Raw genomic sequence first — 23,185 nt, forward strand, 5'->3', positions numbered from 1 at the left:
TGATTTTTCGGGTTGACCGATATAATAAACCGATAAGCAACTTATCGTATCGTTTTCTTAATATCGAGGATATATCGAGGATATATCGGGATATTTAGAACATTGTCTAGGAGTGACATTTGGTAATTTTCACGAAAATAAAGGTATTTTGGATATTTTTGTATTAATTAATTAATTTTATTTTACTTATTCTTTGGGCTTGGACTTATGTCATAATTTGTATAAGAACTACGAAACGTGAGTTTTTAGTTAATTCAAATGTGGTCTAGTACCACTAAGTAATTTTCTAATTTATCAAATGAGATTGCACCTACCAATGACAAAAATAAGTGAAAGAAAAAGAGAGAAAAAAAAAGATGAGATAAAGGAGGGATTAAGTAAATAAAAAGAGATAATGCAAGAGAGAAAGAATGAGATACCTAAAAAGGAGAAAAAGAAGGAATTTATTAAAATAGATTGCATCCACTAATGACAAAATAAGTGAAAGAAATTGAGGAGAAAATGTCCAAGTTATAATATTCAAGGAGACAAAACTCTTCTATAAATAGCACGTCATTCACACACAAAAAATCATTTCTCCTTAGTATTCAAGAGCCAAAACTCTATCAAAACACCACTATAAACTTCCCTCACAAATCAGTCAAGCCGTCCACCCCAAAAACATCATCATCTCCACTGAGTTTCACCTATTGCAGACGTACCTCTAAGGTTCCTACAATGTGTGATTCTCGAAACTCATCTCCATGGCTTCGTTTATTTGTGTTAATCTACAATTCTTTGTCTATGAAGATTGTAAGTTGTTGTTTATGTGGAAGTATTGGTTTTGTATTTGTTTTAGAATTTTTAGATTGTATTTGATATGATTTTGAGACTATGCCGAATTTATGTTCTTATAATTATTGAAGTTTGTATTTCTATTGTTGTGTTCTACTCTTCTTTTACTTGCTCTTAGATAATTTTCAAATATGTGCATACGAATTTAGTGCTTGAATGCAGTCCCTAAGATTGTATTTGAGTGCTATCTTCATCATCCATATTGACACAAATCGAATCATGCCCTAAGTAGGTTCGGTTTGTGTTAATTAAAGTGGGAAATTCTGGAAATTTACATGTACCCCATGGTGAATGACGACACCGTGAAGCATGTCTCTAATAAAGATTTGGTGCTTAAATATAATCTTGTTTGATTTCTACCCTAAGTGTTGTTAATCTTGATTGCATGCAATTTAGGTGAGGCCTTAAGTCAACTTAAACGTCAATAGAAATCTTGGATGATTAGATGTTCCCCTTAAGGCTCTAATTGTATTAGTGTCTAAAAGTATGTAATCAGATGAATTAGAATGCATGATAGAACCAAACTTGTAATTATGTGGTGCATTGGTGAATTTTGTTTAGTTTGATAAAGAGAAGTCGATCATGTAAATAGTAATTTATGTTTTATTTTAGTAGTTAATATTCAATCTCAAACCCCCCCCCCCATTATTTGTTAATACTAAAAGTTTAGAGTTTTATTCAATTTCCCGTGACTGAACGATCCATGCTTATTCTATACTAACGATGACATTTAACAGGGTTAATTGTGTGACGCTTGCGCGTCCCATCAGAGCTCTGATACCACTGTTAGGGAATACAAAAGAATCAACTGTAGAATGGAAATCAAAATAACTTGCAACTACAAGCGGAAAATAAAAATGATAGAAAATACCGGGATTTAATGTGGTTCGGCAAAGTGCCTACGTCCATGGGTAGCTACAATAAAGAACCTCCACTATACAAAAAAATGTTACACTGAGAGAAACACTACTTCAAGACTCACACTTTATTTTGCTACACATACAAAACTCTCTACTTAGAGTTTTCTCTCTATCTCTCACTCTTGATCACACACAAGATGATCTCTCCCTTATTGTTCTTCTATGTTTATTACACCATTTCTCATGCATTTATATATGCAAACATCTTTGTGCAATTCATGCATTTGCATGTAATATGCATACAAGTAAAGTCAATCTTCTTCCTTGATTCATGCTCAATGTTGGTATACTCATCAATGCATTCTTCTTTCTTTGTCAAACAAATCAGCCACCTACCACCCTAAGGTTGTAGCTTTGTTTCTTACCTTCAACAAAGACTTCTCCAAGTTTCAATAAAATCAGCTCCATTAATGAATATGTCACCAAAGCAATATGTGTGTTTGATTTACTCATGGGAACATCACATAGTTTTCTCACCTCCATTAAGAAGAGACTGACCCTATCAGGATTGGCTGCATGTCTGCATGAACACTGATTAGTTTTGCTGATTAATTTCTTTAGATTTGCTAGTTGTGTGTTTGTTTTGGTGGCAGTAAAAATAATGCTGTAATTAATCGAGTTCTTTCTTTTTTTATGAATGAATTGATTTAAGTGATGTTGTAATTTGTTTATGACTGTTTGTTACTTCATAACTCGAGAAGCTTTGTGAAACTCCGCATCCATTGAAAGCAAGCATAAACTATATATATGTACCTCCAATTGTGCCTGCTGCTCATGTCGTACGTCCATGCAATCAGCATGTTGAGTTCGGTGTTTTCGACATTACAGCCATTTGAGCCAAAGGTGTTGCCGGACCAGTTCTCTCTTCACCGGAGATTGCATCTCAGAAAGGCATCAAGAACCCTGAGGCGCCCATGATGTTGGATCGGATCCTCAGACTAGGCAAGCTAACTTTCAGAGGGTATATAGTCTTGCTCCTCTGTCCAAGTACTTTGTGAAGAGTGATGAAGATGGTGTTTTCTTTTGGCACCCTCATGGCCTTGATTAAGGAAGGACAAGGTCTTGTTTGTTTTCGCTCGGAGAAATGATTTCTCTCTTTTCCTTGTTAATTTCATTTTTAAGATACTAGAGTCAAAGAAACATAAGAACTGGTAATGGGTATTACTTCAATTATTATTTCCACTAGTCAAAGAAACATAAGAACTGGCTGGTTATAAATCTCATGGTACTAATCATTTATAAATGGAGGATAATGTTGCTATTTATAAGTATAAATGTTGACCCAATTATGGGGGGTGGATGTTTATGTTGCAGCAGAAAAACCAATTACTGTAATCCCACCACCCGCAGAAAAATGTCATGGAGACGTTCAGCAAAATCATCAGATGTCATAATTTCAGATGACATCAGAATCTGTCACATACGGTCTATAGGCAAATGAACCCATCAGACGTGGTCTTCATATTCATCAGAATGTATCACAGCCCGAAGATGAGTACATTTTTTAGATGCTATTATCGGAAATGGATTTAAACCGCAATATTAGCATATTGTTGATGAAAAGAAACATTGTAAACAGGCGAATATCTCATGTCCAATTGGCAAAAGCAAAAGATTTCACTACTCATTGTATCTTTCTCTACTCAACTGTTAGAATACATCAAAAACCTCTAACTGCACCAAGTTTAACAGACTAGAAAACAGTCTAACCGATACTTCTATCTTGCTTCCGAACTCTTTAACGATGTAGCTTCCCGTTCCTGGCAAATTCTTTCCCTCTGAAAGAAGCACAAAGATACAAAATTTAAAGATGCAAAAAATATATCTACAACACGAAATAACAGATGCAATCCAATACTTTTACAAATCGTTTTTTAGTTGGTTATATAGAATCAATGTTCTAAAAATCCCCGCCTAGGACCGCCTAGGCGGTGCCTAGGCGCCCGGAGATCCTTGACCGCCTTGATTTGGGGCCGATTAATCCCCGATTAATCCTCTGGGCGCTGCTTTTTAGCTGTCCGCCCGATTAACGCCTAGCATTTTTTAGAACCTTGTATAGAATTATGGATCACATATGAGTACTAACGGGCTGATTGCATCTCAGAGATTAGTGGGATTAGCAATAATTAGTAGCATTACCAGTCCAATCTAATAATAAATATATATTTAGTTTGTGACTTCACTTACGCATAACCAAGGTTGCCACAACATAGTGTTTAAATTAATTTATAACTGCGGAAGCCCAACAGATGAACCAGAACCATAAACAGGACATTTGGGTTTGTCAGACTGCCATACAGTAGGTAACCATAAAATATACTGGCAGTTAAAAATCAGCCAGCACAAACATCACTTTAAAACTTCAAACCAAATCCAATTGACAGGAATTGCCCGAACATCTGAGCTGCAGTATATTGAAATATATATGTTAATCAAAATAATTGTCTTGTAATAATAAAATTTAACAAAGTCTAGGCCTTAGTCTAACACTGATGAATATATATCAGTTTTGCAGAGTACAGTTCCATCGCTCCACGTTGAAAAATCATTCTTACCTTTGGATGGACGAAAGAAAAGTTTGGCTGGTGTTAAGTAGTACTACGGTTAACCAACATTGTCACTTTGAAGTCAACAACCGACCTAGTTGACAGCAGAATGCACATGTTCAATATCCAAAAGCCTCCACTTCCGGTCGACAGCTCATCCACCAAATCGAGCAGCTCCAAGACCAACAAGAAGAAATCCAGCTTCATATGGAAGCTTTTCAATACCACATCACAGCCAAGGTCGAGGCTATCATTGCCGCCTTAGCCAACCTTCCTGGGCAACCAGAGTTTGGTTCAGTCCACTTAACCCCCACAGGCAGCACCACTGAATTGAAACATCCCCACCACACTCCCGCAACCCAACCGGTTTTTCCCCACCACTCTCTCAACCACGAAACAACTCCCTTTCCCTCCAATTAACACCTCCAATCCATTCTGCCATCACTACCACCAGACCATCTCCCAACAACGTCCTCTACATTTTCGGCTCCCCCAGCTCCTCCATGGCCGGTTCTTCCACAGGTCAATCTTCTGCTGGCACACTTCCCATACCCGCTGGCCCACAACCACAGTAAAGGAGTATCAGCTAAAAAAAAACTAATGATAACAGAAATAGACGTCTGTGGGACCCTTGCCATCACTGTTGTAATATCCAATCACCGCGTGCCGTGGCACTGACAATGCTGGCTAACCAAACTCCTAGTTAACAGCAGAATTCACCACAAAATAAATTGTGCAACTCTTAAAATATGCAGTAGGTTCCGTACAAATCAACAAACTGGGAGAAATGCCTTGTTTTTGTCTGCAAAACTGGGCCAATTATGTACCTATATTTGCTTACTAAATTGCCAAAAGATGTTACAGCCTCCATAATTTGCAAGAATACAACGAATGGTGAGCTCCTACATGAAATCATACCAACCAATGTACAGCAAGGAGATAGGAGGTCCTGAGATGAGTGCATCCCCGATTACTGCAATTAATTAGATAGATAGATAATGCTCCTTTCGGTGAAGATACTGCGTCTTGACTACACAATTAAGGCTACCTTCTGGCATACGGGACCGGAAAAAATCTCTATCCCGGCCAATGGAAGGAGGAAACTACATTCTGTGAGCAACATTGCTCGGTCTAGGGACTTCACCAATGCAACTTCTCTGGCTCTTTAGATTATTTTTTTAACACTTTCCAAGTATCATTTAACTTGAAATATGTGATCCAAGTTGGTGAGACAAGAACTTTTTAATATTTGAAGCATACCCTCTTGTTACTGCTTTTTCACATTGTTTGACTATTAATATGAAGGAAGAAACATAACACCGTAGATGAACTTAATTTTAAGACTCATTAAGTTTGTATGGTTTCAGAGACGAATTAGAGCCTAAAAGACAACTACCCTAATGTCAGTTCCATCTTTAAGCACCTTGAGATAGAAATTTCAATAAGCATAAGCAGATTTTGTGGTGAGCACAGTTAAAAATAAAAAAAAAAGAACCCACATCCATACAGACAGGTCAAAGTATTCGAAAACATTGCACTAAAGACTGCAAATAATACAAAGTATGTAACAATATGACATGAGAAAAGCACAAGCAATAGGACTACATGCATCGCCACCAGTAAAATCAATATTTAATGTTTCAACCACTATAATATATTCATACACACACAATAATATAGTATCACGCAATTTGTAAAACTACTTTTTGAGTTGTATCTTTTATAATATCGTCCTAATACTTCTTACAATCAATCTGGTCACCATTCAACCTAAAGAAATATTACTGCTATTATTACCAGCTTTCCAAGAAATTAAATGAAAGAGCATAACAAGAATGCATACCCATCTTTCCCAAAAAGGAAGAAAGCAGACGAAATCATAGACAGGAGAAATAGTTGAAACCAAGATAGCATTCAGTCCAGTGAACAACAAAAGTGCAGTCATAGGACGAGTTCTATGCGGCATGTTTCTCTATTATCTGGGCTTTCTTCAGCTCTGCAAGCAAGAAAGCACAGTTAAAAACAGAATGCCACACACACATGCATGTCTATCGGCACTCAATGTACATGGATGAATAAAAGTATTAGAACAAAAAACACAAGAGAGGAAAGCAAGATCATCCTCTCGGAAGAGGACTACGACTTTTGAACATCCTATATTTCATTATTATCTATTTCCCAAGAACAATTTCAAGCCTTATAAAATAAATAAAATTCACTTAAAAAAATAGATAGTTAGTACATGACAAACCATTGTGGTAAAACAACAAATAATCCATTAAATCAATTTTATTTATGCTTCCAAGTGAAAAAACCAGTTGGCAGAAAGACTAATATGGTATATCACAAATCTACAACCAGTGGCGAAGGCAGATGTGGACGAGAGTCCACACCCTGGAGCTTAGCTTATTTAATGCACAAGTAAAATCGCAACTTCATAGAATTTTATTCTGGTCCTTGTAATTAAAGTACTTATCTTCTATTAATCTGTATAGTTTAGATTAATATCACTACTCCACTTCTGTGTATTAATCATACATCATTCAAAATATGGTTCTCCCAAATCAGTTTTCTGCTTTAGGAATGACAGTGCCTGGTTACATACTCAAAGTATCGAAATTTTGCACTACCAGGTGTGGTTTGATGGCTCTGCCACTGACAACAACAATGACATCAACTTGTGTTGGGTTTCCAGCCCATGTGTTTTTCCTAAAATGGTTTCTTAGAGTATGGTGTTCCGGTAAGGATAGGGAATCTTTATTGATGATGGTTTACCTATAGAAGGAGGAGGCTTTATAGCCTACCACTACTAGGAATATGATTTCTATTTAGTGAGGAAACATGTTTGTCCTTATGGCTATATAAGGAGGGGTTATGCTCTAGGTTTAGGCATCACATAGACAAAGAGCAAAGTGTGTTTCATTCTCGTTTGGAGGGTGAGAGAGGGCAGAGAGGAGAAAGATAGGAAGAGAAGAGTCCTTATTTTCTTAGTCTTTCTTGTGTACCCATTATTAATATAGTGGAAGTGTGTGTTCCTGTCCGGTGGATGTAGGCAAAGCTATTTGTTGAACCACCTTAAATCCGTGTTCTTGTGTTCTTTTCTTTGTGGTTGTTTCTCTTGATTTGTTGTGCTTGTTCTGTTTCTCTGACTAACTTGTTGACCGATTAACTACAAGTGGTACCAAAGCCTGGTTGAAGGTTGGGTTCGGCTGAATCAATGTTGTCAGAATGGATGATGATGTGAAAGGCACAATGATCAAACTCACCCACAAGAATTGGGTGACGTGGAAGCCAAGAATGGAGGATATCCTGTGTTGTAGGGATATGTATGAACCCATAGAGAGTGCGGCTGCAAGGCCAACCAATATGGATGATGAAAGGTGGCAAGAGAATGGCCACATGAAGCGGATGTGTCGAAAGTGGAAACAAAACAAGAAGAAAGGTAAGTACCAAGATGGTGAAAATAATGGCTATACTGCTTGTATTTCAGATGTTTCGGATGAGCTTCTTACTTTACAAGAATGTATATATGTGGGTGACAAGGGTCATGATTGGTTCGTGGATACGGGTGCAAGTTGTCAAGTTGTCAAGTTGTCATGTTAAAGATGGGCAATACAAGCTACTCCAAGATTTCGGGAATATGAGATATTTGCATCGAGACTAATCTGGGTTACCATATGACATTAAAGGATGTGAGGCACCTTCCGGATCTACGTGTCAACATATTGTCTGCAAGTGCTCTTGACAGGCAAGGTTTCCACCAGTTTATTGGTGATGGGAAGTGGAAGCTTACGAATCGATCGTTGGACGTTGCTAGTGGAGAGTTTTGTCGTTCTTTGTACAAAACACATAGCTTGGTGTATAAAGATGACTTGAGTGCAATGGGTGATACTACTTCGGACATACGACGTCATGGTTACGGCCATATAAGGAAGAAATGTGTTCTGGAAAAGTGGTCCCAAATGTCATTTTCCAATGGGTTTTCTGACCAGGGTAAAGATGGTCAAGAGTTGTTCCACCAACAGGGACATGGTGATGAGTTGTTCGATCAGGGGGAGCCTGATCAGGGGGAGCTGCATGCTCCAACCACATAGTTCTGCATCAAGTCAGCTTGGACAGACTCCCGGTGATGGAGTCGTGCCGATATACCTCCCTCATGGTCTGGAGGGGGAGATTGTTCGGTTTCCAGCCCATGTGTTTTTCCTAAGATGGTTTCTTAGAGTATGGTGTTCCGGTAAGGATAAGGAATCTTTATTGATGATGGTTTACCTATAGGAGGAGGAGGCTTTACAGCCTACCACTATTAGGAATAGGATTCCTATTTGGTGAGGAAACATGTTTGTCTTTATGGCTATATAAGGAGGGGTTATGCTCTAGGTTTAGGCATCACATAGACAAAAAGCAAAGTGTGTTCCATTCTCGGTTAGAGAGTGAGAGAGGGCAGAGAGGAGAAAGATAGGAAGAGAAAAAAATCCTTGTTTTCTTAGTCTTTCTTGTGTACCCATTATTAATATAGTGGAAGTGTTTATTCCTGTCCTGTGAATGTAGGCAAAGCTATTTGCTGAACCACCTTAAATCTGTGTTCTTGTGTTCTTTTCTTTGTGGTTGTTTCTCTTGGTTTGCTGTGCTTGTTTTGTTTCTCTGACTAACTTGTTGACCGATTCACTACAACTTGATCCTCGCAAATAAAGTATCATTTCTTAAACAGCAAGAACATCCAGAACTCTAAAGTTTACATAACGAGAGAGCAATATATTATATGCTTTAATCATGTCGCTCCATTTCTCTATAATTTTATGAGGTTACTTTGAGAGTAGTGATAAGATTTCCCATATTATATGAGGATCTTCCTAGCTGTGTCCCACAAACCAACCACTAACCCCTAGGTTGTGATGAACCTTTAGCAAATATTTTTAATAGCGCTGCAAGAAATTGCAGAAACTGGAAGCTACCCTTTTTGTTAATCCATTGTACAGTAATTATCTAGTATAAAAAAGAGTTATTTACCTTTGAGTGATTCTCATATAGCCTAGCAAGTTCTTGAGATCTCGGGATGCAAACCTCTTTCAAACAAGACAGCATCAAGATCAGATAAAAATATAAACTTCACACCAAAATGAACAGTCAAAAGGTCCCTACTACAAACCACATTATAAGCGTCAATCTAGAAAAATACTGAACTTGGAAGCTTGATGCGTACTGAGACTACTAAACATTCTCTCTAAATCCAAATCTCCTATTCACTAACGAGGCATCTTCATACCATAAATAGTTGACATTGATTTCTCAGGACCTAATTGTTTACCAGTTACCAGACACCTGAGCAGTGGTGGAACCAGGATCAAACAGAATTTCAACTGTATGCTAGTAAAAACTACTGCTTGGTTTCTTCAGCTAATGAGGAGTCTGAATAGGACAAAGATGTATGTCAAAAACTATTATGAATGTTGACAAGTATGCATTCATATATGCTACAAATTAAAGGGTGGTTGTCACTTCAGTTTGATTAATGAATGATTCAAGGTTTGCTAGATTTATGAAATCTACAACAGGGTGAATCCCATGAATTGGTGAGGTTGTTCCAATATATACAGAGTGGAGATGAAAAATAAAAAGATAGACCAGAATTAAGAAGTACATTCAAGTGTCCAACCTCTTCCTAATGAGCTTCTTGAACAAATTCCACAATCATTCTATATTCTTTGCCTTCTAACATCAGTTCATATCTTATCTGGTCATTAATATATGCTACTGTTATGCTCATTTATCTAACAAAACATGGCCACTACCTAATATAGCAAAGAAAATAGACAAAGCATAACATTTATAGAGAAGCGCCCCCTTTAAGTACTAAGCCATTTGACACTCAATCTGCTCATGAGAAATTCTATGTTTTCTCAAAGTTATGCACTACGTTTCTAACACGGCAAACTAATCCACACAGAGTAATGTTTTGTTTTTCTTTTTCAGCCCAAAATTCATTTTCATTTTATGCACTCGCATAGAGTAATGTTCTTATTGTTAAGCACCCAACCATCTTCATATATATTCCCTCAGAATTTATACAGTAAAAACAGGTTAATTAACCAAGCAAAACCCTAATCAATCCTCGGTTTCTGAGTAATACAAATCATCTACCCAAAAAAGAAAAGAAAAAAAAAACAATCAGAGTCAGCGATTAGAAACCTCACCTTGGAAGAAGTTGAAATCTTGCTTTGAGCTTTAGGGTGGTTAAGATTCTGGGTCTTCTCCCAAAGCCTCAATCCCTTAACCCCTAAACCCTCAAACAACCATTAACAGAATTCTGAATAAGAAACTTCAGCCGGTAATACCGACTAGCTTTTGTTCTAGAAAAAGTGTTCAAAGAGGTGAAGCCACAGGGACACGTGTACGGTGGATATAGGAAATAAAGAGAGATTCCGGCTACCGAAACGCGGACAAGTCAAACCCGAGACCCATAAATAAAGCCAACTCGACTCATTCACCTCCATCCGTTCACCAATCTCTTTTGAATTCAACTTCGTCAGCTCTCTCTTTTTCTCTCTCACCGGAAATGGCCGCCGTCGTCGGAGGAGTGCAGGAGTCCCAAAGCTCCGAGAACAGCCTCGAGGCCGAGGAGCTCGCTCGCTTCGCCGTCCAGGAGCACAACAAGAAGGAGGTAACAAAAGAAATAAAAAAAAATCGCTTTGATTTTGTGACCTAGATTTCGTATCTGGATTTCAAATGAAAATTGAGGATTGATGTGTTGCAGAATACTCTGCTGGAGTTTGTGAGGGTGGTGAAGACGAAGCATCAAGTTGTTGCGGGGACTGTGTACTATTTGACTATTGAGGCCACCGATGGGGGCCAGAAGAAGCTCTTTGAGGCCAAGGTCTGGGTTAAGCGATGGCTCAACTTCAAGGAAGTCCTGGAATTCAAGCCCGTCGCCGACGCCTAGTTTGTTTTCTCAGGTAGTCTTCTTGCTTTTATTTGATATTGATTGAAGCATTTGGTTTTGGAAGATGTGGATTTGAGAGGAGGTTCAGTGTGATGTTTTGATTTGAAATTTTGAGGATTTAGGCTTTAGGTTTATAACATTGTTTTGGTTGATACAGAGGAAACATTTGTTCTTTTTAGCATTTGAGTTACCTTTTGCCTTTCTAGTTTAGTTAGATTTATGTATGGATTTTGACCCACAGAATTCCAATCAGAATCCTGGAAATGCTTATGTGTACTTCATGTTTGATTTGATTACTTGCTCATTAGTTGCGCTTTGAAAGTTTGGAATCAATTTCAATCTTTAGTATATGTGCCTACTAGTTATTTAATAATGATATTTCTTTTTCCAACTTGTTTATTTCGTTTTCTTGTTGTTCACATCTTTTGCTGTTGTGCCTTAAATGTAGGATTCGGCGTACAGTTTTTTTAAGCAAGCATCATTATGCAGTTAAATATATGTTATTCTTTAGTTGACAATGTGACATCCTGTACTTACATATGTTTTTGTTTTTTGTTTTTTGTTTTTGTTTAATCGTTGAGGGCAGGCATTAGAAGGTCTTGCAAAGTTTAAGATGCTTCTAAAGGTCAGGGAAGCAAAGAAGAGTAACTTAATGTTGAAGTGCATACGAATAATGAAGGTACCATGAATCTGAGTCAGATGGAGCTTAACTTTCTGCATATATGGGTTTGTAGTATACCAATCTTCTATGAATTGGGTGTAATATGCTACGTTTCTGTTGGTATGTCTTTACAATGTTGATACAGACACTAGTTACTAAGGTATTGTTGTGTATTTTCCTATCCTAATCATATCAGTGATAATTCCTATATCTATCTCCTTCTGCCTATTTATTGACTCTTCTAATATTTTTAAGCTTTATATTTTTGGGTATATGTAAGATATCTTATCTGAGATGAATTCATGCATAAATGGTAGGCTAGATTGACAGTGGCTGTGGTATAGACCAGTGCAAAATGCCGAAAACCATTTCCAGAATTGAGAACCTATTATTGTCTATTATAATGAATACACGCGTACAAACTACTTTTTATTCTATTTGAATCAAACTTCATAAACAAATGCATCCAGACTATTTTGAAAAATTGTATACCGCATGGTAATTTATTTTCACTTTAGTAGAGGCATCCTTAGGATCATATATTCCAACCGTGGCATGCAAAAGGTGTACAAAGCATGGGTAACCGGTGTAAATGTTCAGTGCCCCAATAATGAGTCTCACTGCCTGTATATATGGACGGAAAACTTAAAACAATATGAAGGGAAGGAAAAGATGGACATTGCATTAGTGAAGTTCCTTGAGATTACTTCACGCGCAATGTAATGTGGTGTTCCAATAGCCACCATGATGGGGCTGCACAATAATCTTTGGAACATGACTAAAATTAGAGATTTTTATTTGAAGTTGCCTTTTAACAGAAAATTGCGAGTTTTGATATCAAATGAAGGATTTCACATCAGGGCTGAGTAATGTAACGCAGATTCAGCCAACCATTAAATTTTTTATTGCTTTTCCCTTTCCGTACTGTCAAAAGTATATTCACGCAGAGTGCAACATTTACCAGACTAACGAGAGCAACTGCATATGAACCAAGGAATTCACCTGCAAACTGTAACTCAGTCACGAACCTCTTATGCTTGGGAAACGGAATAAAGTAGGGCTGGGCATAAAAAACGGAAATCCCGATCTCATCCCGAAATTTATAGGGACGGGACGGGACGGATGTCTAAAAACGTTCGTCCCGTCCCGATTCCGTCCCGCTTCATAATAGTGGGATGTGACGTGGGACGAATAATTTTTATCCCGCTTCGTCCCGTCTAGTCCCACCTTTAATGTAAACTTAAAAATTCTTATATATTTTTTATCAAAATAAAACTAATTTATGTTCTTAATAACTCCAAAATTATATCAACCAAATAATAATGGTAAATTATAATATTTTGAACATAATATGTATTTTTTTTGTTAAAATTTCATTATTGAATGTTACTTTGTTATGAAAAAAATAAAAATATAGGTTTTTATTTAATTTCATAGGAAGGTGGGATTTGTCCCGTCCCGTCCCGTCTCAACCGGGATTAATCCCGAGTGGGATACATTCTTAAAAACCTTCGTCCCGTCCCGATTCAAAAGAGTGGGACGGGACGTGGGATGAGCCCCGTCCCGTCCCATCCCGTCTCATGCCCACCCCTAGAATAAAGTGTGTATTGTATAAATGCATAATCTACATATAAGCCCATAATTTGCATTACTTGGTTTTACCATATGTTAGATTACTTTTCAGCTTGTTTGGTAAACGATTGTCTCGGCCGAGGGACGTGATCGTCCTTCTAGTTTGTAGGCGTGCCAACTCGTGGTCAAACAACTAAGTGAGGTTTTGATATCAATTGTGCTAGATGCAACTTCTTTTTAAGTGATTGTCAACCGAGAAAGGAACACTCTCAACCGTTAGGATCTGATGCTTGTGTTTCAATGACTTCAACCAAATTTATAGTCGGAATCTTCGTAGACGTCTACTTCTTGGTTGTACTCGAACATACGGGTGACAAGCAAGAGATCAATCAAGTGAAGGTATTCGTAGAACATGGTGAATTATGAAGTTAAAGTGGATTTCTTTGTTGAAATGACGTGAAGAGATGTGGGTGTGAATAGCAAATCACATTGATCTATCAGGACTGACCGAAAGAGATCAAAGGATCAATGGTCGAACTAAGTTATCAAAATACTCATAAGTGCTCAAATTAAAGTGCATGAAAGTAAAGAACAAGAATGTAAGAAACTGAAACGAAAAAACTAAGAAAACTAAAACAAGTGGTAACATTACCTATGAAATTAAAAAAAAAAAGATAAGTTGTATATAAGGTTGTATATTAATTTGTTTGAGTAGTAGTGTATGTGCCTTTACAACGATTTACAAGGTGCTATTACTGCTATATACTGATCAACTCTAGCTAAACACATCTTGAAATGTTAAGATATCACAATTTCCAGTAATTGAAGTTGACCCAATTAAGATATATGCCTTGGATACATTTTTGGGTAAATATGTCATTTTGATATCAAAAGTAGAAAAAACCTAAATCTTTTTGTGTGAGCCTCATCCTTGGGTCTTTTATCTCAAACGCAAAAGAACATAAACGATAACCTACCCTCTTTGAACATTAAGAAGACTAGAAATCGAGAACCGAACACGAGAAAGAGGAACTCATCAAACCCTGACCCATAACCCATAACCCATTGGCCAACGCTTCGTGTGTTCATCTCCATCAATATAGATACACTATCGATTAGCGAATGAGAGGTGTGATTCTTTAGTTTTTCAAATATTTAAAGTAAATACAAAATCTTATATAGTAGGCAAGCAGCACCCATGTGGCCATTCCTTGGGGGTGAAGACATTAATATATATAACAATTACATGTGTTATCTGATTTGAACTATAATTATATCAAGTACATTTCATGTTTCCTTTAAGCTCCATCTAAGAATTAATTGGTTTAAATTACAATTACAACGACTTAATTAGCCGTGTATACTGATATAAAAATATTTAATGATTGTTGTGAAAGGAGAGGCTTGTGCAAGAGGTTTAATTTTCTTTTCTAGAAGAATGAGTGGTCTGTCTACAAACTAATTTGTGGGTGAGGGTGAAGGCGAGGGTGAAGGCGAGGGTGAAGATGTAGGTGTGGGAGATAATAACAAAGGTTCTTCCTTGTGAAATTTGTAACAATCACCACTAAAGCTAAAAAGAGTGAGAATTAGTTCATGTGTCAGTTCTGTAAGGGTTCATTTAAGAACAAATACTGGTTACTCCTTTAACTTTTAGTAACTCGACAGTTTACTCTTTCAACTGTTTCAATTTTATTTTCAATTTAATGAGTGAAATTATAGAGTCAAAGTACATTTTCTTAAAGTAAGTAGTACAAGGATTATAGTAAGTAAAAAGATTTTTGATGCCAAAAAAATGGAGCTTGTGGCTTTGGTTGAATCGATCATATGAGATAAATAAAATTAAAAGTGCGAACCTAGACTAGCTCCTCTCCTTTCAACAATTAAGGAAGATTCTTCTTATAGAAGCACATTTAGCTTTGACAAGACTTGATGATATTGTGGTTGGCCCTTCTAAGAAGAGGAAGAGAGTGAGTGTATCGCTTGAAAAAATTGTTCAATAATAGGGCTAGGGAGCAATTCGAGGGTGAAATAGCAATAATGTTTCAAACATATAGTTTGTCTTTCAACTTTGCTAAAATCCTCGCTGCATTTGTACTTTCAACTGGGCATTTGCTTATCCAACCATTGGTTACCTCTATTCTGTTACAATATATCAATAACTTTTCAAAAAAAAATGGAAAGAAATCTGAGAGGTTGTTAAACCAATTAAGCTCACACAAAAGTGAAAAAGGGGTTGGTGTGTGTAGTAATGGGTGGCCTAACACTTAAAGAAAACCACTAATTAATGTTATGTCAGCTTGTGAGAATAGACCTTTGTTCTTGAGGGTAGTGAATTGTGAAGGAGAGTCCAAAGACAATAACTTTATTTTAGACTTGCGCATTAAGAGTATCTTGGAGATTGATCTACAACATGTAATCTAGGTAATCACTGATAATGAAAGCAATTGCAAAGTTGAAAAAACAATTATTAATGCTAGATTTCCACATATATTATGGGCTCCATGTGTTGTGCGTACACTTATCTTGCTTTGAAGAATATATGTTTAACTAGCTTAGTTTTGTCTAATAAGATGGCTTTTGATGCATGTAATGGATTAGTGAAGTTGTCAATGATGTGTATTATGTTAAGAATTTCATTATGAACCATGTTATGAGGCCGGCTATGTTCAATGAACATTCTCAATTGAAGATGTTATCGGTATGGCCGAGTTGAAGTTTTGGGGGGCTCAAGACGAGCCATCAAATGAGGCTTGTGATGTTCATATATGTGTCAACTATTTTTATTAATTTTTATTTAGTTTTCTAAGACTCATTATAAAGAAAAATTTTAAGTTATAATGTGTGTAATTTAATCAAAATATTTGTAAAACTTTAAATTTACACCAAAATGTCCCATTTAAAAATAAATAATAAGAGAAATAATATGTCAACTTCAAGATGTTAAGGATTAACTAAGAATATAAGTACATCAACCAAAACTAAACTTGAGTGAGTTTATTATTTACTTGTAGATTGAGTTAATGTTTAATGATCTCATGGATTGCATTAGTACTATTGTGTTGGTAATTGAAGATTTGTATCGAACTACTATATTATGTACCGGAGCATGACCTCTTTATAGGGTTGATTATGAAAAAAAGATCAATCTAATTTAGGGTCTTAATATATTAGTACAAGTCATGGAGTTAGATAGATAATAAAGTAAAAGAGAATTAAGGAATTGGTTATTAATTAAGATTATTATTTGCGAATCAATCTATAATTACTTTAACAAAGTTACAAATATACTAGTTTCCATGGGAATTTATCCATCTTTCATAAAGGAGCTGAATGAAACCAAAGTTTCACGTTTAATTTTGAATTAGAGACGTTAAAAATGATGAATCAACGACGACTATATCCCTTAACCTTCCAAGCTAACGATGCGGGTTTGAATCCCGCTACCTGCTTTTACTTTATCGTTATAATTTTTAATATTAAAAAATAAAATAATAATTTATTTTAAATATTAAATAAAAATATTGAAATCAAATTAATATAACACATCATTGACTTGAAGACTACATTCTTATAATTCTTTCAACTACTTTTGCAAACAAGAAAAAATGAAAATTGGAGTAAAAAGCGTCCATTGTCTAATTGATAGGACATAAGTTTTCTAAACTTTTGGTATAGGTTCAAATCCTATTGGCCGCAGTTTATTATATATATATATATATATTATGTCAATAAATAAGAAAGATATTTTGAATAACTTGAATAAGGGACGTTCGTATTACATATTAATAATTTCTTTAATATATACACAATTCTCAGTCTAGTCAAATGCGAGAGGTAAGGTAGTGGTTCTTTTCAATCAATCAAGTGAGCCAATCGGTCCAAAGGGCTTGTCTTCGGTTTGTCAATGAACTTCCTACTCTCAATCACTCTTCTAGGTGGGTGCCTTGTGAGCCTAGTCCCAAGGCTAGTCTTAGTTATTAGTTGCTAAGACATGTTTTGCACTCGTTATAGTAATGTCTAAATAGTTTTAAAAGAGACGAACTTGGTTTGGTATAGCTCTCAATTTTATTAGAGATGTCATCCGAAAGATTATAATATATAGTCAGTTTATTTCAATGAATTTTTTTTTTGTTTAAGAAGATTAAGCTAGGTCTACAATGAATGATAATTAGTGATTAGTGGGATGTATATAGGGATGATGATGTTGGAAAAAAAAGGTCGGTGAAAGATTGCATTATATATACTAGCATTCTTGCTCAAGCATTGCGCATACGGAAGGGCCGCGTAACGTTTTTTAAACTGTGAGATTTGCATATTTCAAAAACTATTCTTTTATTATGTGCTTTAAAAAATCATAGATGTCTTGTCTTCCTCCAATTAAAATAATTCTCTTGTATAATAGCTCACATTATTCGGGCATGACGTGAACTATGGATGATGAATTCAATTATATATATGTATAAGAAAGTACATTAAAAACTCATTATAAAAGCTTGAAAGACTAAGAGAGTATGTGTACCTTCTCATCTGGTTCAATCCAAGGTAATTGAATTACTCATAAATATGAAACAGAGAGCTGTTGTGGTAGCTATCAATTAACAAAACTAAAAGTTAATGAGTAACGACAAGGGAAATGCAGTGATATTTGATGAGCTATGTGACAAGGATGAGCTATGTCTTCACAACTTATATGAGTGGTGGGATACCATGATTGGACAAGTGAAGATGAATATCTACAAGGAAGAAGGCAAAGAAGATATAGAAAATTCTCATTCAACAATGTGGTACAATGTGGTGTACACTGTTTTTCTTGCAAGATGGACTAAGATCTCAACATCTCTTCATGGCTTACCACACTCATTAAACACAAGGTATATTTGAAGTATTTGTATGAGTTTTAGTTTTACGTTTCTAATTACAACTTTCAATTCTTCATTATACATTATGAGATATATTAACTTATAGATACTATAGCACATGTAATATCTTAATCGAGCTCTTAATCGTACTACTCCTCATTAAGATAGTAAGATTTCAAAAGAGAAAAATGTCTCAAGAAGTACAATGCTTGTGAAGAAGAGAGAGAGAGAGAGAGAGAGAGAGAGAGAGAGAGAGAGAGAGAGAGAGAGAGAGAGAGAGAGAGAGAGAGAGAGAACACTACAAAAAATTTCGAGCTCATTCGTGGGCATTTACCTCAATACGGATACTTTTACGTGTGAAAACATATGGCCACAGTGCAACGAGGTTTGAAGTTATATGGGCTTTGCTGCAGTGGCTATTGCTCAATAAAGGCACGAATACTGTAATTTTGTGGGAAATTATAGAAGGGACCCACCAGAATAAAATTCTTACTACACAACCATTGATCGGTCATAAAATATAATAACTGATAATTATATATTGAAATGAGATTGTTGCTACACAATTCTTTCATGTAATACAAAATTGTCATCTTAAATTTTCAATGTTCATATAATAACCAATAAAGAGGTGAAAAATAATAAATCTTTCAACCTAGTGACTTATATATCCAAAATCCAAACATCTGTTTCAGCTTAACCATTGCAGCATGAGGAGAGTCATCCATCCAATCTATACACATATATACATATACACATAAGCACCAGAAAATAATATTTAGTTGTAATATTATAAATACTCATTATGAAGCCATATAAGCTTTTACATTAACTCATATATAACTATTACCTAATCAATACATGAAGCCAATAGTCATTCTCAGTTTTATGCCCACAAACATATGAGAAGAAAGAAAAAAGTCATTTCAAAATACAAACTCTACATCAATTATGAGAACTTTAAGGCTCCTTACTTAAAAATTGAGTTAACATGTCATTCAAAGCGCATTTGATTTTTCCCCTGGTAGTGTTTAGTATTCAGCATTACCAAGTGACTGAGATTGCATAACAATGTAGATAAAGATGCAAACATGAAATACACAAGAGAATAAAGAATTCCAAACATCTACATAAGAATAGTAAGGAAAGAGCAAAATTTAAATATATTAGTATGAATAACTTCCAAATAAAGAATAGGGTTGTGTATATACTAATATATATATACACAATAAGAGAGACAAAATCCAACTAAAACCAATAATGTCAGAGCGAGAAACATATAGGTATGAGAGTAAGAATCAATGTTCATACAATCACCATTAAAGGGGTGAAAAATAATGAAACTTTCAACCTAGTAACTATATATCCAAAATCCAAACATATGTTTCAGCTTAACCCTACAAGCATGAGGAGAGCATCCATCCAATCTATAAATATATATATATATATACGTAGACACGAGAAAATAATATTTAGCTGTAATATCATCACTACTCATTATGAAGCCATAAGCTTATACATTAACTCATATATAATTCTCACTTAATCAATAGATGAAGCTAATAGTCATTCTCAGTTTTATGCCCACAAACATATGAGAAGAAAGAAAAAATTCATTTCAAAATACAAACTCTACATCAATTATGAGAACTTTAAGACTACGTACTTAAAACTTGAGTTAACATGTCATTCAAAGTGCATTTGATCTTCTTTTGGTAGTGCTTCATATTCAGCATTGTCAAGTGACTGAGATTGCAAAACAATGTAGATAAAGATGCAAACAGGAAATACACAAGAGAATAAAGAATTCCAAACACCTGCATAAGGACAGTAAGAAAAGAGCAAAAAATAAATATATTAGTATGAATAACTTCCAAATCAAAAATAAGTTTGTGTGTATACTAATATATATATACACAATAAGAAAGACAAAATTCAACCATAACCAATAATGTCAGAGGGCGAAACGTATATGTATGAGACTAAAAATCAATGTTCATACAATCACCATTAAAGAGGTGAAAAATAATGAAACTTTCAACTTAGTGACTATATATCCAAAATCCAATCTGTTTCAGCTTAACCCTACAAGCATGAGGAGAGTCATCTATCCAATCTATGAATAATATATATATATATATATATATATATACATAAGCACGAGAAAATAATATTTAGCTGTAATATTATAAATACTCATTATGTAGCCATATAAGCTTTTACATTAACTCATATATAACTCTCCCCTAATCAATAGATGAAGCTAATAGTCATTCTCAGTTTTATGCCCACTAACATATGAGAAGAAAGAAAAAAGTCATTTCAAAATACAAACACTGCATCAATTATGAGAACTTTAAGGCTATGTACTTAAAAATTGAGTTAACATTTCATTCAAAGCGCATTTGATCTTCTCCTGGTAGTGCTTCATATTCAGCATTGTCAAGTGACTGAGATTGCAAAACAATGTAGATAAAGATGCAAACAGGAAATACACAAGAGAATAAAGAATTCCAAACACCTGCATAAGGACAGTAAGAAAAGAGCAAAAAATAAATATATTAGTATGAATAACTTCCAAATAAAAAATAAGTTTGTGTGTATACTAATATATAGATACACAATAAGAGAGACAAAATTCAACCATAACCAATAATGTGAGAGGGAGAAACGTATATGTATGACAGTAAAAATCAATGTTCATACAATCACCCTTAAAGAGGTGAAAAATAATGAAACTTTCAACATAGTGACTATATATCCAAAATCCAAACATATGTTTCACCTTAACCCTACAAGCATGAGGAGAGACATCCATCCAATCTATCAATAAATATATATATATATATATATATATATATACATAAGCACGAGAAAATAATATTTAGCTGTAATATTATAACTACTCATTATGAAGCCATATAAGCTTTTACATTAACTCATATATAACTCTCACTAATCAATAGATGAAGCTAATAGTCATTCTCAGTTTTATGCCCACTAACATATGAGAAAAAAAGAAAAGTCATTTCAAAATACAAACACTGCATCAATTATGAGAACTTTAAGACTACGTACTTAAAACTTGAGTTAACATTTCATTCAAAGCGCATTTGATCTTCTCCTGGTAGTGCTTCATATTCAACATTGTCAAGTGACTAAGATTGCATAACAATGTAGATAAAGATGCAAACATGAAATACACAAGAGAATAAAGAATTCCAAACACATGCATAAGGACAGTAAGAAAAGAGCAACAATTAAATATATTAGTATGAATAATTTCCAAATCAAAAATAAGTTTGTGTGTATACTAGTATATAGATACACAATAAGAGAGACAAAATTCAACCATAACCAATAATGTCAGAGGGAGAAACGTATATGTATGAGAGTAAAAATCAATGTTCATACAATCACCATTAAAGAGGTGAAAAATAATGAAACTTTCAACATAGTGACTATATATCCAAAATCCAAACATATGTTTCAGCTTAACCCTAGAAGCATGAGGAGAGTCATCCATCCAATCTATCAATATATATATATATATATATATATATATACATATGCACGAGAAAATAATATTTAGCTGTAATATTATAACTACTCATTTTGAATCCATATAAGCTTTTACATTAACTCATATATAACTCTCACATAAGCAATAGATGAAGCCAATAGTCATTCTCAGTTTTATGCCCACAAACATATGAGAAGAAAGAAAAAATTCATTTCAAAATACAAACTCTCCATCAATTATGAGAACTTTAAGGCTCCTTACTTAACAATTGAGTTAGCATGTCATTCAAAGCGCATTTGATCTTCTCCTGGTAGTGCTTCATATTCAGTACTGTTAAGTGACTGAGATTGCATAACAATATAGATAAAGATGCAAACAGGAAATACACAAGAGAATAAATAATTACAAACACCTGCATAAGGATAGTAAGAAAAAATTAAAATTAAAATATATTAGTATGAATAACTTCCAAATAAAAAAATAAGTTTGTGTGTATACTTATATATAGATACATAATAAGAGAAACAAAATTCAACTATAACCAATAATGTCAGAGGGAGAAACGTATATGTATGAGAGTAAAAATCAATGTTGATACAATCACCATTAAAGAGGTGAAAAATAATGAAACTTTCAACATAGTGACTATATATCTAAAATCCAAACATCTGTTTCAGCTTAACCCTAGAAGCATGAGAAAATATTATTTAGCTGTAATATTATCATTACTCATTATAAAGCCATATAAGCTTTTACATTAACTCATATATAACTCTCACATAATTAATAGATGAAGCCAATAGTCATTCTCCGTTTTATGCCCACAATCATATGAGAAGAAATAAAAAAAGTCATTTCAAAATACAAACTTTGCATCAATTATGAGAACTTTAAGGCTCTTTACTTGAAAATTGAGTTAACATGTCAATTAAAGCGCATTTGATCTTTCCCTGGTAGTGCTTCATATTCAACATTGTCAAGTGACTTAGATTGCATAACAATGTAGAGAAAGATGCAAACATGAAATACACAAATGAATTCTAAACATCTGCATAAAGACAGTAAGATAACAGCAAAATTTAAATATATTAATATGAATAACTTCCAAATAAAAAATAAGTTTGTGTATATACTAATATATAGATACACAATGAGAGAGACAAAATTCAACCATAACCAATAATATCAGTGGGACAAACATATATGTATGAGAGTAAAAATCAATGTTCATACAATCACCGTTAAAGAGGTGAAAAATAATGAAACTTTCAACCTAGTGACTATATATCCAAAATTCAAACATCTGTTTTAGCTTAACCCAAGAAGTATGAGG

General features: G+C 34.7%; 2 protein-coding genes across 5 annotated transcripts; one reads left to right on the forward strand and one right to left on the reverse strand.

The window, feature by feature from the left end:
* Nucleotides 1-3,294: 3,294 nt before the first annotated feature.
* LOC126802525 (uncharacterized) lies at nt 3,295-10,607 on the reverse strand. 4 transcript variants are annotated; one of them, XM_050530163.1, is made up of 5 exons: nt 10,492-10,588; nt 9,482-9,706; nt 9,308-9,363; nt 6,144-6,296; nt 3,295-3,532 (listed from the first exon to the last, which is right to left on the reverse strand). In XM_050530163.1, exons 4-5 carry the CDS (start codon nt 6,264-6,266, stop codon nt 3,473-3,475), a joined length of 183 nt encoding a protein of 60 aa, XP_050386120.1. In that variant the 5' UTR covers nt 6,267-6,296; nt 9,308-9,363; nt 9,482-9,706; nt 10,492-10,588; the 3' UTR covers nt 3,295-3,472. The 4 variants fall into 4 exon arrangements, with proteins under 4 accessions (XP_050386120.1, XP_050386118.1, XP_050386121.1 ...); XM_050530161.1 differs by lacking the exon at nt 9,482-9,706 and having other exon boundaries at nt 10,492-10,607; XM_050530164.1 differs by lacking the exon at nt 10,492-10,588 and having other exon boundaries at nt 9,606-9,615.
* A 196-nt stretch (nt 10,608-10,803) lies between these two features.
* On the forward strand, nt 10,804-12,108 carry LOC126801859 (cysteine proteinase inhibitor A-like). Its single transcript, XM_050529333.1, has 3 exons — nt 10,804-10,958; nt 11,052-11,250; nt 11,824-12,108. The coding sequence occupies exons 1-2, from the start codon at nt 10,854-10,856 to the stop codon at nt 11,235-11,237; spliced, it is 291 nt and encodes a 96-aa protein (XP_050385290.1). The 5' UTR covers nt 10,804-10,853; the 3' UTR covers nt 11,238-11,250; nt 11,824-12,108.
* The last annotated feature ends 11,077 nt before the right edge of the window (nt 12,109-23,185 follow it).

The sequence above is a fragment of the Argentina anserina genome, chromosome 7 (assembly GCF_933775445.1).
Source record: "Argentina anserina chromosome 7, drPotAnse1.1, whole genome shotgun sequence".
NCBI classification, from domain to species: domain Eukaryota; kingdom Viridiplantae; phylum Streptophyta; class Magnoliopsida; order Rosales; family Rosaceae; genus Argentina; species Argentina anserina.

Coding starts and splice junctions, on each gene's coding strand:
- LOC126802525 (XM_050530161.1), bottom strand. CDS start 6,266: ATGCCGCATAGAACTCGTCCTATGACTGCACTTTTGTTGTTCACTGGA. Junction 3,533..6,143: donor TTCCTTTTTGGGAAAGATGG/GTATGCATTCTT, acceptor TGCTTCTTTCAG/AGGGAAAGAATTTGCCAGGA.
- LOC126801859 (XM_050529333.1), top strand. CDS start 10,854: ATGGCCGCCGTCGTCGGAGGAGTGCAGGAGTCCCAAAGCTCCGAGAAC. Junction 10,959..11,051: donor AGGAGCACAACAAGAAGGAG/GTAACAAAAGAA, acceptor GATGTGTTGCAG/AATACTCTGCTGGAGTTTGT.